The sequence below is a fragment of the Cherax quadricarinatus genome, chromosome 39 (genome assembly GCF_038502225.1).
Source record: "Cherax quadricarinatus isolate ZL_2023a chromosome 39, ASM3850222v1, whole genome shotgun sequence".
Classification (NCBI taxonomy): Eukaryota; Metazoa; Arthropoda; class Malacostraca; order Decapoda; family Parastacidae; genus Cherax; species Cherax quadricarinatus.
The window spans coordinates 21,676,151-21,691,783 of record NC_091330.1 but is presented as its reverse complement, the minus strand read 5'-3'; the positions used below and the strand labels follow the sequence as shown (position 1 = coordinate 21,691,783).

General features: G+C 38.6%; 1 protein-coding gene across 1 annotated transcript in view; it reads left to right on the top strand.

Annotated features, from left to right (window-relative positions):
* Positions 1-15,633, top strand: part of Clc (clathrin light chain) — a gene marked incomplete at its 3' end in the record, with an annotated part of 155,959 nt that overhangs the window by 38,958 nt on the left and 101,368 nt on the right. Inside the window, 2 exon segments of the mRNA XM_053787387.2 lie at positions 4,530-4,699; positions 11,944-12,042. Coding sequence (XP_053643362.2) covers positions 4,531-4,699; positions 11,944-12,042 — 268 coding nt within the window.

The following is a 15,633-nucleotide window of genomic DNA, read 5'->3' as shown; positions in this document are numbered from 1 at the left end:
AAATAGGTGGTTTTCATGTACGTAGTTAGTTGGTGGGGTGTGTTAGGGAGATAAGATGTTTTTTGATGGTAGATTTGAAAATGGTGGCTGAGTCTGCAGTTCTAGAGTTTTCAGGTAGGGAGTTCCAGATTTTAGGCCCTTTAATGTACATTGAATGTTTATATAGATTTAGCTGGACACTGGGAATGTCAGAGATTTTTGTATCTGGTATTGTGCTATTGTGCCTATGGGTCCTGTCACACCTACATCAAGAAAGCATTTTAGTTCAGGGTTAATATTGGAATTTATGGTTGTGTAAATGTAGGTTGCACAGTAGTAAGTGTGGATATTCTGAACAGTGAGTAAGTTTAAGTCCTTGAAGAGTGGGGGGGGGGGGTGTTGCCTGGGATTATATTGCGTGATAATTCTTACTGTGGCTTTTTGTTGGGTTATTATTGGTTTTAGGTGGGTTGCTGCTGTTGATCCTCAAGCACAAATGGCATAGGTGAGGTAGGGATAGGTGAGTGAATAGTATAGTGTGAGTAGGGCTGATTGTCGTACATAGTAATGTATCTTAGAGAAGGTCCCCACTATAGAGGATCCCAACTATAGAAAATGTTATTCTTTCTGACACTCCGACAAGACGACTGGAAAAAATTTCATATTTATGTAAATTTATTCTACTGTGGGGTGTATTTATCATGTTTATATATTACGTAGCATGTTTATTATATTATTTTGAAAAAATATCATAGATTAATGAAAATGTGTGTATTAACATAATATATGGCATTTAATGTGCCTCAGAGTGATTATTATTGAGTATTATACCCCTCAAGGGAGGTTCCTTGACACTGGTGAGGGGCTATTGATCTAGGGAATTGGATTTGTGCTCCGGTTCCCTGAATTGAGCCTGAATACCTTCCAACCCCCCCCCAGGCGCTGTATAATCCTACGGGTTTTGCACTCCCCCATGATTATAATAATATTTAGTACAGCCTCTCTTCACTTAGTGACGCACTTGTTTACTGACACCTCGGACTTACGATGGGCTCTCTGACCAGTATTTATACCTAAATGTATATTAGAGCTGATTTCCTGTATTCTGCTTATTTCAGTATACAGTGGACCCCCGCATACCGTTGGCATCACATAACGTTAAATCCGCATACCGCTACATTTTATCGCCAAGATTTTGCCTCGCATACCGCTAAAAAACCCGCTCAACGCTGTTCGTCCGAGACGCGTCTAATGTGTGCCCTTAGCCAGCCTCACATGTTCCGCCGGTGGCATTGTTTACCAGCCAGCCTCCGCGGTAACATCCAAGCATACAATCGGAACATTTCGTATTATTACAGTGTTTCTGGTGATTTTATCTGCAAAATAAGTGACCATGGGCCCCAAGAAAGCTTCTAGTGCCAACCCTACAGCAATAAGGGTGAGAATTACTATAGAGATGAAGAAAGAGATCATTGATAAGTATGAAAGTGGAGTGCGTGTCTCCGAGCTGGCCAGGTTATATAGTAAACCCCAATCAACCATCACTACTATTGTGGGCAACAAAAAGGCAATCAAGGAAGCTGTTCTTGCCAAAGGTTTAACTGTGTTTTCGAAACAGAGATCGCAAGTGATGGAAGATGTTGAGAGACTCTTATTGGTGTGGATAAATGAGAAACAGATAGCAGGAGATAGCATCTCTCAAGTGATCATAAGTGAAAAGGCTAGGAAGTTGCATCAGGATTTAATTAAAAAAATGCCTGCAACTAGTGATGTGAGTGAATTTAAGGCCAGCAAAGGTTGGTTTGAGAGATTTAAGAGGCGTAGTGGCATACATAGTGTGATAAGGCATGGTGAGGCTGCCAGTTCGGACCACAAAGCAGCTGAAAAATATGTGCAGGAATTCAAGGAGTACATACAAAATGAAGGACTGAAACCTGAACAAGTGTTTAATTGTGATGAAACAGGCCTGTTTTGGAAGAAAATGCCAAGCAGGACCTACATTACTCAGGAGGAAAAGGCACTCCCAGGACATAAGCCTATGAAAGACAGGCTTACTCTGTTGATGTGTTCCAATGCTACTGGTGATTGCAAAGTGAAGCCTTTATTAGTGTATCACTCTGAAACTCCCAGACCGTTCAGGCAAAAGAATGTCCTCAAGGAAAATTTGTGTGTGCTGTGGAGGGCAAACAGTAAGGCATGGGTCACTAGGGACTTTTTCTATGACTGGTTACACCATGCATTTGCCCCCAATGTGAAAGATTACCTAACTGAAAAGAAATTAGAACTTAAGTGCCTCCTGGTGTTAGACAATGCCCCTGGTCATCCTACAGACGTGGCAGAGCGACTTTATGGGGACATGAAATTCATTAAGGTGAAGTTTTTGCCTCCTAATACCACTCCTCTCCTGCAGCCCATGGACCAGCAGGTTATTGCGAACTTCAAAAAACTGTACACAAAAGCTCTGTTTGAAAGGTGCTTTGTAGTGACCTCAGAAACTCAACTGACTCTAAGAGAGTTTTGGAGAGATCACTTTAATATCCTCAATTGTGTAAACCTTATAGGTAAGGCTTGGGAGGGAGTGACTAAGAGGACCTTGAACTCTGCTTGCAAGAAACTGGCCAGAATGTGTAGACCAAAGGGATTTTGAAGGGTTTCAGGATAACCCTGAGAATACTATGCCAGTTGAGGAATCCATTATGGCATTGGGAAAGTCCTTGGGGTTGGAGGTTAGTGGGGATGGTGTGGAAGAGTTGGTGGAGGAGGACAATGAAGAACTAACCACTGATGAGCTGATAGATCAACTTCAACAGCAAGAGGCCACACCTGAGGAAACTGGTTCGAAGGAGGGGAGAGAGAAATTGAATAAATTGCCTACTACAAAGATTAAGGAAATCTGTGCCAAGTGGCTTGAAGTGCAAACCTTCATGGATGAAAATCACCCTCACACAGCTATTGCAAGCCGTGCTGGTGACTATTACACTGACAATGTTGTGAAACACTTTAGGGAAGTCATAAAGGAACGAGAGGTACAGGCCACTATGGACAGATGTGTTGTGCGACAGAACTCCAGTGCCTCTGAAGCTGGTCCTAGTGGCATTAAAAGAAGAAGGGAAGTAACCCCAGAAAAGGACTTGACACCTCAAGTCTTAATGGAAGGGGATTCCCCTTCTAAACACTAAGACTCTCTCCTCCCATCCCATCAATCATCACCAGATCTTCAATAAAAGTAAGTGTCATTTAATTGTGCATGCCTTTTTCAGTTTGTGTGTATTAAAATTAATATTTCATGTGGTAAAAATTTTTTTTTTTCATACTTTGGGGTGTCTTGCACGGATTAATTTTATTTCCATTATTTCTTATGGGGAAAATTCATTCGCATAACGATAATTTCGCATAACAATGAGCTCTCTTGCACGGATTAATATCACTATGCGGGGGTCCACTGTACGTACAGTACACTACTGTGTAAACCTTTAAAAATATACCAGAAATGTAAATGGTGCAGAGGTGACATTAAAACAATATCAAAGATGGTTGACGCAAACCCACTACCATTATAGTATACTCCTCACTTGGCGACGAATTCGTTTACCAACGTGGTCTTAGGAACGGAACTCCGTCATTAAGTGAGGAAAGGCTGTATTATTATTATTATTGTGGTGTCCTCATTATATAAGACACTACTGATTTTAATGTGTACCTGCACGCCAGCACAGCGTGTAAGTTTATTTAGGTACAGGTACACACATGTATAACTATCAGAGTGCAACCTCTCCTCACATAACGACAGTGTTCTGTTCCTAAGACCACATCAATAAGAGAATTCGTCGCTAAGTGAGGAGCATACTACAATGGTAGTGGGTTTGTGTCAGCTATCTTTGATATTTGATATTGTTTTACTATCACCTTTGCACCATTTATAACATTTCTGGTATATTTTTAAATATCTATACAGTAGTGTACTGTATATTTTAATAAACAGAATAGAGGAAATCAGCTCTAGTATACATTATTTAGGCATGCATATTGCTCAGAGCCCATCGCAAGTCCGAGGCGTCAGTAAACGCGTACGTCGCTCAGTGAGGAGAGGCTGTGTATATAAAATATGAAATAACTTTAAAACACTTGAAATTTGTGGTGACTGTATTTCAGTCAGGTGGGGAGTGCCGTATACCGAATTTTGGTCATAATTTGAAATGTCCGTATTAGTGGAACGCCATGAAGTGAAACGCCGTAAAGCGAGGCCCTACTGTACTTATCAAAATAAAGCTTTCCAATTTGTTCAGATTATAACTATTTCCACTGTAAAATCTACTTAATAAAAAGAGTTTACGTAGTAAATATTTTCCTTTGGTGTATTTTCACCTAAAACAATTTGCACAACAAAAGTTTTTCCCACAGAATGGATATTATAGGTGTTAGCTGCTGTCTCTAGGTAAAAAAGAAAAAAAGGTAACAATGACCAAATACTTCATCAAAAACTATTTTTTTTTTTTTAAATATGAAAAGTCTGAATTACTGGAAATCTTACTTCAGTTTTCACACTCCAGCATGGATGGGTTTGGCGATAGTTTTGTACCTCTAGTGGAAGGGTCTGCACCAGCAGCAGAGGTGGATCCTGCTGCAGAATTCTTAGCTCGGGAGCAGGACCAGCTAGCTGGCTTGGGGGACGATATTCTTCCAGCTACCCTAGGTCAAGATCAGTCAACAGTGGCATCAGGTGAGGAAACTCTTGCTGGAAACCAGTGGCCCCTTCTCACTCTGCATTGTGGTATGTTTTGCTTCATGATTATTCACTTGCGATTAATGTTTGAAGAGTAAAAGAACAAGAAATGAGTTTAATAACGGTAAAGGAGAGGAGAGTGGAGAAGAATGGGGGAGACAGTGGAGGAGAGAGAAGAATGTAGGGTGAAGGAAAGAGAAGAATATAGGGTGAAGGAGAGAGAAGAATGTAGGGTGAAGGAGAGAGAAGAATGTAGGGTGAAGGAGAGAGAAGAATGTAGGGTGAGGGAGAGAGAAGAATGTAGGGTGAGGGAGAGAGAAGAATGTAGGGTGAGGGAGAGAGAAGAATGTAGGGTGGAGGAGAAGAATGTAGGGTGAAGGAGAGAGAAGAATGTAGGGTGAGGGAGAGAGAAGAATGTAGGGCGAGGGAGAGAGAAGAATGTAGGGCGAGGGAGAGAGAAGAATGTAGGGCGAGGGAGAGAGAAGAATGTAGGGTGAGGGGGAGAGAAGAATGTAGGGCGAGGGGGAGAGAAGAATGTAGGGCGAGGGGGAGAGAAGAATGTAGGGCGAGGGAGAGAGAAGAATGTAGGGCGAGGGAGAGAGAAGAATGTAGGGCGAGGGAGAGAGAAGAATGTAGGGCGAGGGAGAGAGAAGAATGTAGGGCGAGGGAGAGAGAAGAATGTAGGGTGAGGGAGAGAGAAGAATGTAGGGCGAGGGAGAGAGAAGAATGTAGGGTGAGGGAGAGAGAAGAATGTAGGGCGAGGGAGAGAGAAGAATGTAGGGTGAGGGAGAGAGAAGAATGTAGGGCGAGGGAGAGAGAAGAATGTAGGGCGAGGGAGAGAGAAGAATGTAGGGCGAGGGAGAGAGAAGAATGTAGGGTGAGGGAGAGAGAAGAATGTAGGGCGAGGGAGAGAGAAGAATGTAGGGTGAGGGAGAGAGAAGAATGTAGGGCGAGGGAGAGAGAAGAATGTAGGGCGAGGGAGAGAGAAGAATGTAGGGCGAGGGAGAGAGAAGAATGTAGGGCGAGGGAGAGAGAAGAATGTAGGGTGAGGGGGAGAGAAGAATGTAGGGCGAGGGGGAGAGAAGAATGTAGAGAGAAGAATGTAGGGCGAGGGAGAGAGAAGAATGTAGGGCGAGGGAGAGAGAAGAATGTAGGGCGAGGGAGAGAGAAGAATGTAGGGCGAGGGAGAGAGAAGAATGTAGGGCGAGGGAGAGAGAAGAATGTAGGGCGAGGGAGAGAGAAGAATGTAGGGCGAGGGAGAGAGAAGAATGTAGGGCGAGGGAGAGAGAAGAATGTAGGGCGAGGGAGAGAGAAGAATGTAGGGCGAGGGAGAGAGAAGAATGTAGGGCGAGGGAGAGAGAAGAATGTAGGGCGAGGGAGAGAGAAGAATGTAGGGCGAGGGAGAGAGAAGAATGTAGGGCGAGGGAGAGAGAAGAATGTAGGGCGAGGGAGAGAGACGAATGTAGGGCGAGGGAGAGAGACGAATGTAGGGCGAGGGAGAGAGACGAATGTAGGGCGAGGGAGAGAGAAGAATGTAGGGCGAGGGAGAGAGAAGAATGTAGGGCGAGGGAGAGAGAAGAATGTAGGGCGAGGGAGAGAGACGAATGTAGGGCGAGGGAGAGAGAAGAATGTAGGGCGAGGGAGAGAGAAGAATGTAGGGCGAGGGAGAGAGAAGAATGTAGGGCGAGGGAGAGAGAAGAATGTAGGGCGAGGGAGAGAGAAGAATGTAGGGCGAGGGAGAGAGAAGAATGTAGGGCGAGGGAGAGAGAAGAATGTAGGGCGAGGGAGAGAGAAGAATGTAGGGCGAGGGAGAGAAAAAGATGTAGGGTAAAGGGGGGGGGGGCAGAGAGAGAGAGAGAGAGAGAGAGAGCCAGCGAGCCCCCCCCTCCCCACAGATAGCTCCAACTTCATCTCGTTCCCTACCTGTATGTCTTACAACAATAAAATGCTTTCAAATGAACTGATGTAGGTAACAGCTCTTAGCTTGTCAGTAAAGTTAGGAATCCTTAACCTAACCATGTCAAATCCTTTGTATAAAAAAAAAAAGAGTAAAGGAGAGAGAGAGATGTATGGTAAAGGAAAGAGAAAGAGGGAGGGTAAAGGAGAGGAAAAAATGTAGGGTAAAGGAGAGAGGAAGAGGATGGAGAGGGCAAGAGAAGGGAAGAGAAAAGGGATGAGAGAGAAAGGGGACTTGTGGTCTTGAGTGAATATGTATGTAGAGGGAACGAATATTTATTTATGGTGTATAATTACCTATTTAAAGTTAAAGGACCTGAGGTTTGCTTGTGGTGCCATTTTAATTATTTTTTTAAATTACAGTGGTTATAGCACTTGCTACCTTCTTTGGTATTAGTTCTATTTTTCTACAACTTTAAAGAATTTTGTAGTTCATATCCCTATTTCACTTTTTCCTTAGTTTACAACTGTGGCCTCTTGGTGTGTGTTGATTCTGTTGAGATAACTCCCTTTTCTGTTTCTTCCATGCAAGCATACTTCGTATGTAGTTTGCCCATCCATTTCTTCAATAATTTCTGTGATTGTCCCAGTAACTTAATAAATTTGAGAAGTAGGAATTTTCTGATCAAAAACTGAACCATTTATTAGTTAGCAGTTTTTTTACACTGTAAATGTTTAATAGATATTTCCAGTACATTATTTTCAAATCAGTGAGATTGGCCTGCAGGTCAAAGATTTTTCCCCATCACATTTAATCTGTTACTGTCCAAACATTGATCTACGTTTTCTCTTTTAATTACACAATTTTTTTTACATAAATTTTATGTTCTGAAAATTACAAATTAAAGTAATTTTTGTGATTTTATAGCTACTCTTTGTTCTGACATTAATAGTAAGTACTGATATAGTAATCAAACATTCGCAAACACATTGACAGGTAAACATACTATTGTCTAGAAATATATATAAATTATTTCTAGGTCCCAGCAATGTTTTTAGAAGTGCTGGAGTGTATGAAACTCCTTAAAGCATGGTGTCAGACAAATGTCAATACATTGCTGACAGTGCAGTCACTCAATATTGCTGATCGTGCACTGCTCCCAGTGAACCTTGGCATGTTTTTTGTTTTCACTGTTACACATAAATGTGTTTGTCTGTCTCTCTGTCTAGCTCTGTCTCTGTGTATCTCATTCTTGCTCTGGCTTCCTGTGTATTTTTCATTCGGTCTGTCTGTCTCTCAGAGAGCTACTCATGAACCAACAGGTATTACTTATTTTGCAGAATCATCACGTCTGATTCCAGAACAAGTGGAAATGTGCATTACTTGCAACAGTCATGCTAATGACTCAAGTCTACAAGCACAGTATAGCACTTTGTCTATACAGAGATGGAGCTAGCCAGCCAGCCAAACATATATTACACATGTTGCATAATTTCTCTCTCTCTCTCTCTCTCTCTCTCTCTCTCTCTCTCTCTATCTATCTATCTATCTATCTATATCTATCTATATCTATCTATATCTATCTATATCTATCTATATCTATCTATATCTATCTATATCTATCTATATCTATCTATATCTATCTATATCTATCTATATCTATCTATATCTATCTATATCTATCTATATCTATCTATCTATCTATCTATCTCTCTATCTATCTCTCTATCTATCTCTCTCTCTCTCTCTATCTCTCTCTCTATCTCTCTCTCTATCTCTCTATCTATGTCTATCTATCTATCTATCAATCAACAAGTCGATCATATATGTATATATGGATTAGGTGATAGGATATTCTGGCATGATGACACTACCAGTTGTATCAAAATTGAAAGGATGTTGCACATGGGTTATCAAATTTTTTGATTTCCTCAACCACTTGTGGCCACATCCTCGGTGTGATCACTTTCCTCCTAAAAGGAGTGTTAATAAGACATGGCATTAGTGAATCCCTGGGGTTTGAAATGCTGTGCTCTAGTTGGTGCTCAGTTGAACTGGTGCTCCCATAAGGTACTAAATGGTCCCAGATTTTTTTAATACTTTTCACATTGAGTGTAAAGACCCATTTTATGCTGGTTAGGCCTATTAGGCTTCTAGTGCCAAATTTGAGGGCAGGAAAAATAAAATGTCGATCTATGTTTGGGGCTCTAACAGTAAGAACGTAGATCAACGTTTGGACAGTTAATGGGTTAAATATTTACACAGTGGGTTGTGTGCCACTTTCCACTGTCTACCAGTTTACATTTTAATGGAATTCCCCCACAATTTTCTCCAGTGGATGGCTTTGTTCTTCTGGACATTTTTTTAATGCCCATTGTCCTATCCTGCCTAGATATTGCTTTTTTATTTCTACATCTTGCAGTAGCTTCTTTCTTCCTTTTCAGGTATTTCAGTGTTCATGTCCATTGGCTATTTGGCATGTAAATCCTCTACACTGAAATTATCTCAGTTTGTAAGTGTATTGAAATTTCTTATTCAGAATCTCCCAGTTTTTCCTATACGTACCTTTATTATTGTTCCATTAACCCTTTCAGGGTTGGTGCTGTACTAGTACGGCTTTCACGCCAGGGTTGGTGCCGTACTAGTACGCACAAATTCTAGCGCCTTCAAATCTAGCGAGAGAAAGCTGGTAGGCCTACATATGAAAGAATGGGTCTATGTGGTCAGTGTGTGCAGTATAAAAAAGATCTTGCAGCACACAGTGCATAATGAGGAAAAAAAACTCCTACCGCATTTTTGGTTTAAAACAACGACTTTGCAGTGTATTTTCGTATGCTATTTATGGTTGTATTCTAGTTTTCCTGGTCTCATTTTATAGAATGGAAGACATATTATGGAAATTGAGATGATTTTGATTGGTTTCACAATGAAAAGTACCTTGAAATTGAGCTCAAAGTAGCAGAAATGTTCAATTTTTGCCAAAGTTCAAAGGTAAACAAATCATGCCACGCGTCCAATACAAGTCAACTGGCGAGTCTAATATTCTTTCACAAGTGCGCTGATATTACTTATACCATTTCTACACTATATGTACACTAATGCAGTAGTCTGCATAACATAAATCTTCTATTTTTTGTGAGAATAAAAATTCAAAGTGGAAAGCAAAAGAAATGTAACAGAGGTCTGGGGACATGAGTAATGAACAGATGAAATATTATTTTAGTGCCAGGAATGTTTGTCTTGTTTATTCTGGACCCTATTTGGAAATTGGCATCTTTTGAAATTTGTGTGAAATTGGCAAAATTGCCAATTTCTGACCACTTTATTGGATGGTTGAAATCAGTAAATGGGTGGTTTCTTGTACTCATTCGATAGAAAAAATGGAGTTCTAGAAAAATATGTACGATTTTTGTTGACTGGTACATTGGATTTGGCCGAAAATAGGGCTCAAATTGGGCGATGTTGCCGATGCGTAAACATTGTTGAGACCGCTAACTTCGCGAGAGCATAATTACATAAGGTTTCCATCAAATTTCATACTTTTGGTGTCATTATGATCGGGAAAAGGTTCTCTATTATTTCATAAGATTTGATTTTTTTTTTTTTTTTTTTTTTTTTTTTTTTTTTTTTTTTTTTTTTTTTTTTTTTTTTTTTTTTTTTTTCCGAAAAATTCCCGACCCTGAGAACAAGTTTAGGAGAGGGCCTGCCGACCCTGAAAAGATTAATGATTGATTTTATTTCCAATAAAACATGATTATTCTTTAAAAGTGGGTTTAGATAGTATACTGAAAATTCCTTCCTGTCTATAAATACTGAAATTACTAGCAATTGTGTGTTGTCTTCTTTCACTTAGGTTGCTTCTTCAGTAGGCTGATGGATAAAAAGTCATTACACACAAGAATTTCTGATCTTTCATTTGTTGTTCCATCCTCATAGGCTGCCCACTCTATTTGTTTGTTAAAAATCACCAATTACAGTGATGGGGTTTTTCAGGATCCCTTTTTGTCAGTCTCTGTAGCATATACAGTTCATCATTTATGTTATCAAATCTCTCTTCCCACACTAGTGAATGGAGTTGTATTCAGTTCTAAGCTTTTTATTATGATGTCTTCTACTAAAATTTTGACATTTTTGTCTGGGATATTAATTTTGGTGGCTTGTTTTATTTTCCAGTTTTGCCAAATCTCTCTCTTTCCTACTCTTTCTTCACACTGAGTAGTTTTCCCTCGAATACCACCTCATAAAATATGCCTTACCATTTTTTCCTTATTTATAATATCTTGGAGCACTTCTTTTTGAGATTGCCCCAACTATACAGTATTTACATATGAAATCTATTTAGATTTGTATCATAATTTTCTTTGAATATTTTTCTTTATATGTTTCAACTTCTCTATCCTTTGTTTTGTGCTGATAATCCATTTGATGGGATGGCCATGTTGAGTGTGGAGAATGAGCAAGGGGGGGGGGAGAAGAGTGAGGCAGTGTTTTGTGGTGGAAATGGGGAGTGTGGGGAATGTGGGTGGGTGAGTAGGTGTGTGTGTGTGTGTGTGTGTGTGTGTGTGTGCACACAGGGAAAAAGTGTGAGGGAAGAGAGGGTGGTTAAGCAGGGGGAAGCAAGGAAGAAAGAATAGTAGGAAGAGGGAGGGAGGGAGGCATGCTGTGAAAAGAGTAATTATAGGGAAAGGAGAATGAAGGAGGAGACTGCATTTTTTCATGAACAAGCTGAGGCATTTGTGACACAATAAGAGGGAGTGTGTTCTTGTAACAATAAATAGATACATTTCCATAGAGCACTTAATATTTTTTTATGTACTTTTAATTTTGGTGGACAGCTTCACTATTAAAATATAATTCATGGAGTAGTTGAAATTCACTTTTATTTCTAAAAAATTTCTAGTAATCATTGTTGTGACTGCTATTATGTTTGTCGGATTAATTTGCACTGTAACAGTGTGTTGTGTAATGGTGACATAAACAGTCTTGCATGGGAATGTGTCTGCTACAAAATTAATGCTCTTGTGTTATTTAGGTGGAGGACTTTGGGGGAAAATTTTTGAATGTTATGTAGCCTATTTCTTCAGTTTTGAGCCTGTGGCTTTATTCCATCCATTATGTATGTTTCCTTTGCAAGTTTTTCTTCTCATTCTATATTTCTAGATATTATTTCGTCTTCTGTGACCATATATACAAGCCTATTGCTATTTACTATATTTTTTCTGATGGTTATCTTAAGAAGCAAATGTATCTTGGGCTTGTATATATTGTTCCTGGTTCCTGCTTGAATTGGAGCCCTTTGGTTGCATGGAGATGTGTCTAGTGCATGGTGGTGTCTCATCTCCAGGCCTTGGTGGAGAAGCTGACTTGTTTGGCTGTGCCCCCGTCAATGGTGGCCCTGACCTGGAGAGTTTTGAGATGCTGGGTGGAGATGAGGTTGCCCAAGGTTAGTGTTGTAGCTCTCCCACCAAGCCATGTATATCTTATGCACCATTATCATCACATACTGGTCATTTATTTTCTTGATTTTGCTTATGTTCTTTTTTCATGAATCCTAACAAAACTAAAAAATATTTTTGTTTCTGCATTTGGCTTGATCAATTCAGCTGACAATGTATGTACGTTTATATATATATATATATATATATATATATATATATATATATATATATATATATATATATATATATATATATATATATATATATATATATATATATAAATTTTTTTTTATATATATATAAATATATATATATATGTATGTATATATATATATATATATATGTATGTTATGCGCAAAACAACCACTCTGAAAGAGTAGAGAAATTCCAAGCGCTTTCGTGACTACTCACATTATCAAGGAACTATGAAAGTAAAGCATCCAAGGAAGCTATATAAGGGGTCTGGCCAGCACCTCACTATCAGATCCCACAACGGTTAAACACGTGACGCGCGCCGACCCAACTTGGATAGGTCCTTTGCACAACTCGCCCACAAACTATTCTACCCAAGAAAATTTAAAAATTATTATTTGTCCAGTGTATTATTAAATTCTTCCCAAATTCTATTAATTATAAATGGATCTAATTTATATAAACCAAAGGAAATATAATATTGTCAAAACTGCTTTTTATGAAACAAGATTCAGTTATATTCCTGTCGACCATGGACTTGCTTGATACTACTTTCTCAACTTTTTGAAAATCAATTGGATGGTTAAAATCTCTTACATGAATAAATAGAGCATTGGAATCTTGTCCAATTCTAATGCTATATTTATTTTGTTTTAATCTTAGTTCGAGATTTTTACCAGTTTGACCGTAATAAACTTTATCGCAAATTTTACAAGGAATCTTATAGACACATCCATCAGCATTTTGGGGGGAATTCTTTATCAAAAGTTTTTTTACTGTATCAAGATTTTTGAATACAACTTTAATATTAAAAGTCTTAAGAAGAGAAGGCATATCAACCAAGTTTTCATGGTAAGGGAGAACCAACATATTTTTAGTTGAATAAGGCTGGTTGTCCCTTTTTGGATTGTAAAAAGTATTTCTAGCAACTTTAAAAGATTTATCAATTACATTTCTTGGGTATTTTAAATCATTACCTATTTCATAAATTTTGGATATTTTCTCATCTATGAACTCAGGACTACAAATTCGTAAAGCTCTCAAAAACATTGATGAGAAAACAGACAGTTTGACTCTATCTTGATGCGAGGAATAATAGTGGACATAGGAACAGTTATTTGTAGGTTTTCTGTAATTTTTAAATTTGAAATTCATTATTACCCTTGATAATTAAAACATCTAGAAAAGGCAATGAGCTATTTTCTTCAAACTCAACAGTAAAGTTTATAGAATGGGCTAAGCTATTTAATTTTCCAAGGAAATGGTGTATATCTACATTTTTGGGCATAAGACACAAAATATCATCAACATATCTGAACCATTTAGCTGTATTAGGGAGGATTGTGTTAAGCAACCTTGTTTCAAAAAATTCCATGTATAGGTTACTAAGAACAGGTGAAAGAGGATTTCCCATTGCCATACCAAACTTCTGAGTGTAAAACTTATCATTAAATACAAATTTTGCATCAACAATGCAAAGTTTAATAAGTTTAATGATAGTAGGAACTGGCAATGGTAAATCATAGTTAACGAGTTCTTCAGATAAGAAACTTAATAAATCATCAACAGGAACTTTCGTAAACAAGGAAGTAACATCAAAACTAACGATGTTAGTTTTAATATTAAAACTAACGATGTTAGTTTTGATGTTACTTCCTTGTTTACGAAAGTTCCTGTTGACGATTTATTAAGTTTCTTATCTGAAGAACTTAGTTAGTTTTAATATTAAAACTAACGATGTTAGTTTTGATGTTACTTCCTTGTTTACGAAAGTTCCTGTTGATGATTTATTAAGTTTCTTATCTGAAGAACTCGTTAACTATGATTTACCATTGCCAGTTCCTACTATCATTAAACTTATTAAACTTTGCATTGTTGATGCAAAATTTGTATTTAATGATAAGTTTTACACTCAGAAGTTTGGTATGGCAATGGGAAATCCTCTTTCACCTGTTCTTAGTAACCTATACATGGAATTTTTTGAAACAAGGTTGCTTATCACAATCCTCCCTAATACAGTGGACCCCCGCATAACGATGGCATCACATAGCGATTTTTCCGCATACCGATTACTTTTATCGCAAAATTTTTGCCGCGCATACCGATTAAAAACCCGCTTACCGATTTTCGTCCGAGACGCGTCCAATGTGCCCTCACATGTGCCGGCCGTCCCATTGTTTACCAGCCAGCCTCCGCGGTAACATCCAAGCATACACTCGGAATATTTCGTATTATTACAGTGTTTTCGGTGCTGTTTCTGGAAAATAAGTGACCATGGGCCCCAAGAAAGCTTCTAGTGCCAACCCTGTGGTAAAAAGGGTGAGAATTAGTATGGAAATTAAGAAAGATTTTGAAGGGTTTGGGGCTAACCCTGAGAAGCCTATGCCAGTTGTGGAATCCATTGTGCCTACTTCAAAGATTAAGGAAATGTGTGCACAGTGGGTTGAACTGCAAACCTTTATAGATGAAAATCACCCTGACACAGCTGTTGCAAGCCGTGCTGGTGACTATTTCAATGACAATGTTATGGCCCATTTTAGGAAAGTCTTGAAGGAACGGGAGGTACAGAGCTCTATGGACAGATTTGTTGTGCAACAGAGGTCCAGTGACTCTCAAGCTGGTCCTAGTGGCATTAAAAGAAGAAGGGAAGTAACCCCAGAAAAGGACTTGCTACCTCAAGTCCTAATGGAAGGGGATTCCCCTTCTAAACAGTAAGAAGATAATGCTCTCCCCTCCTCCCATCCCATCAATCATCACCAGATCTTCAATAAAAGTAAGTGTCATTTAATTGTGCATGCCTTTTTCAGTTTGTGTGTATTAAAATTAACATTTCATGTGGTAAAAAAAATTTTTTTTCATACTTTTGGGCGTCTTGCACGGATTAATTTTATTTCCATTATTTCTTATGGGGAAAATTCATTCGCATAACGATTATTTCGCATAACGATGAGCCCTCTTGCACGGATTAAAATCGTTAACCGGGGGTCCACTGTAGAGCTAAATGGTTCAGATATGTTGTTGATATTTTGTGTCTTATGCCCAAATATGTAGATATACACCATTTCCTTGGAAAATTAAATAGCTTAGCCCATTCTATAAACTTTACTGTTGAGTTTGAAGAAAATAGCTCATTGCCTTTTCTAGATATTTTAATTATTAAGGGTAATAATGAATTCAAATTTAAAATTTACAGAAAACCTACAAATAACTGTTCCTATGTCCACTATTATTCCTCGCATCAAGATAGAGTCAAACTGTCTGTTTTCTCATCAATGTTTTTGAGAGCTTTACGAATTTGTAGTCCTGAGTTCATAGATGAGAAAATATCCAAAATTTATGAAATAGGTAATGATTTAAAATACCCAAGAAATGTAATTGATAAATCTTTTAAAGTTGCTAGAAAT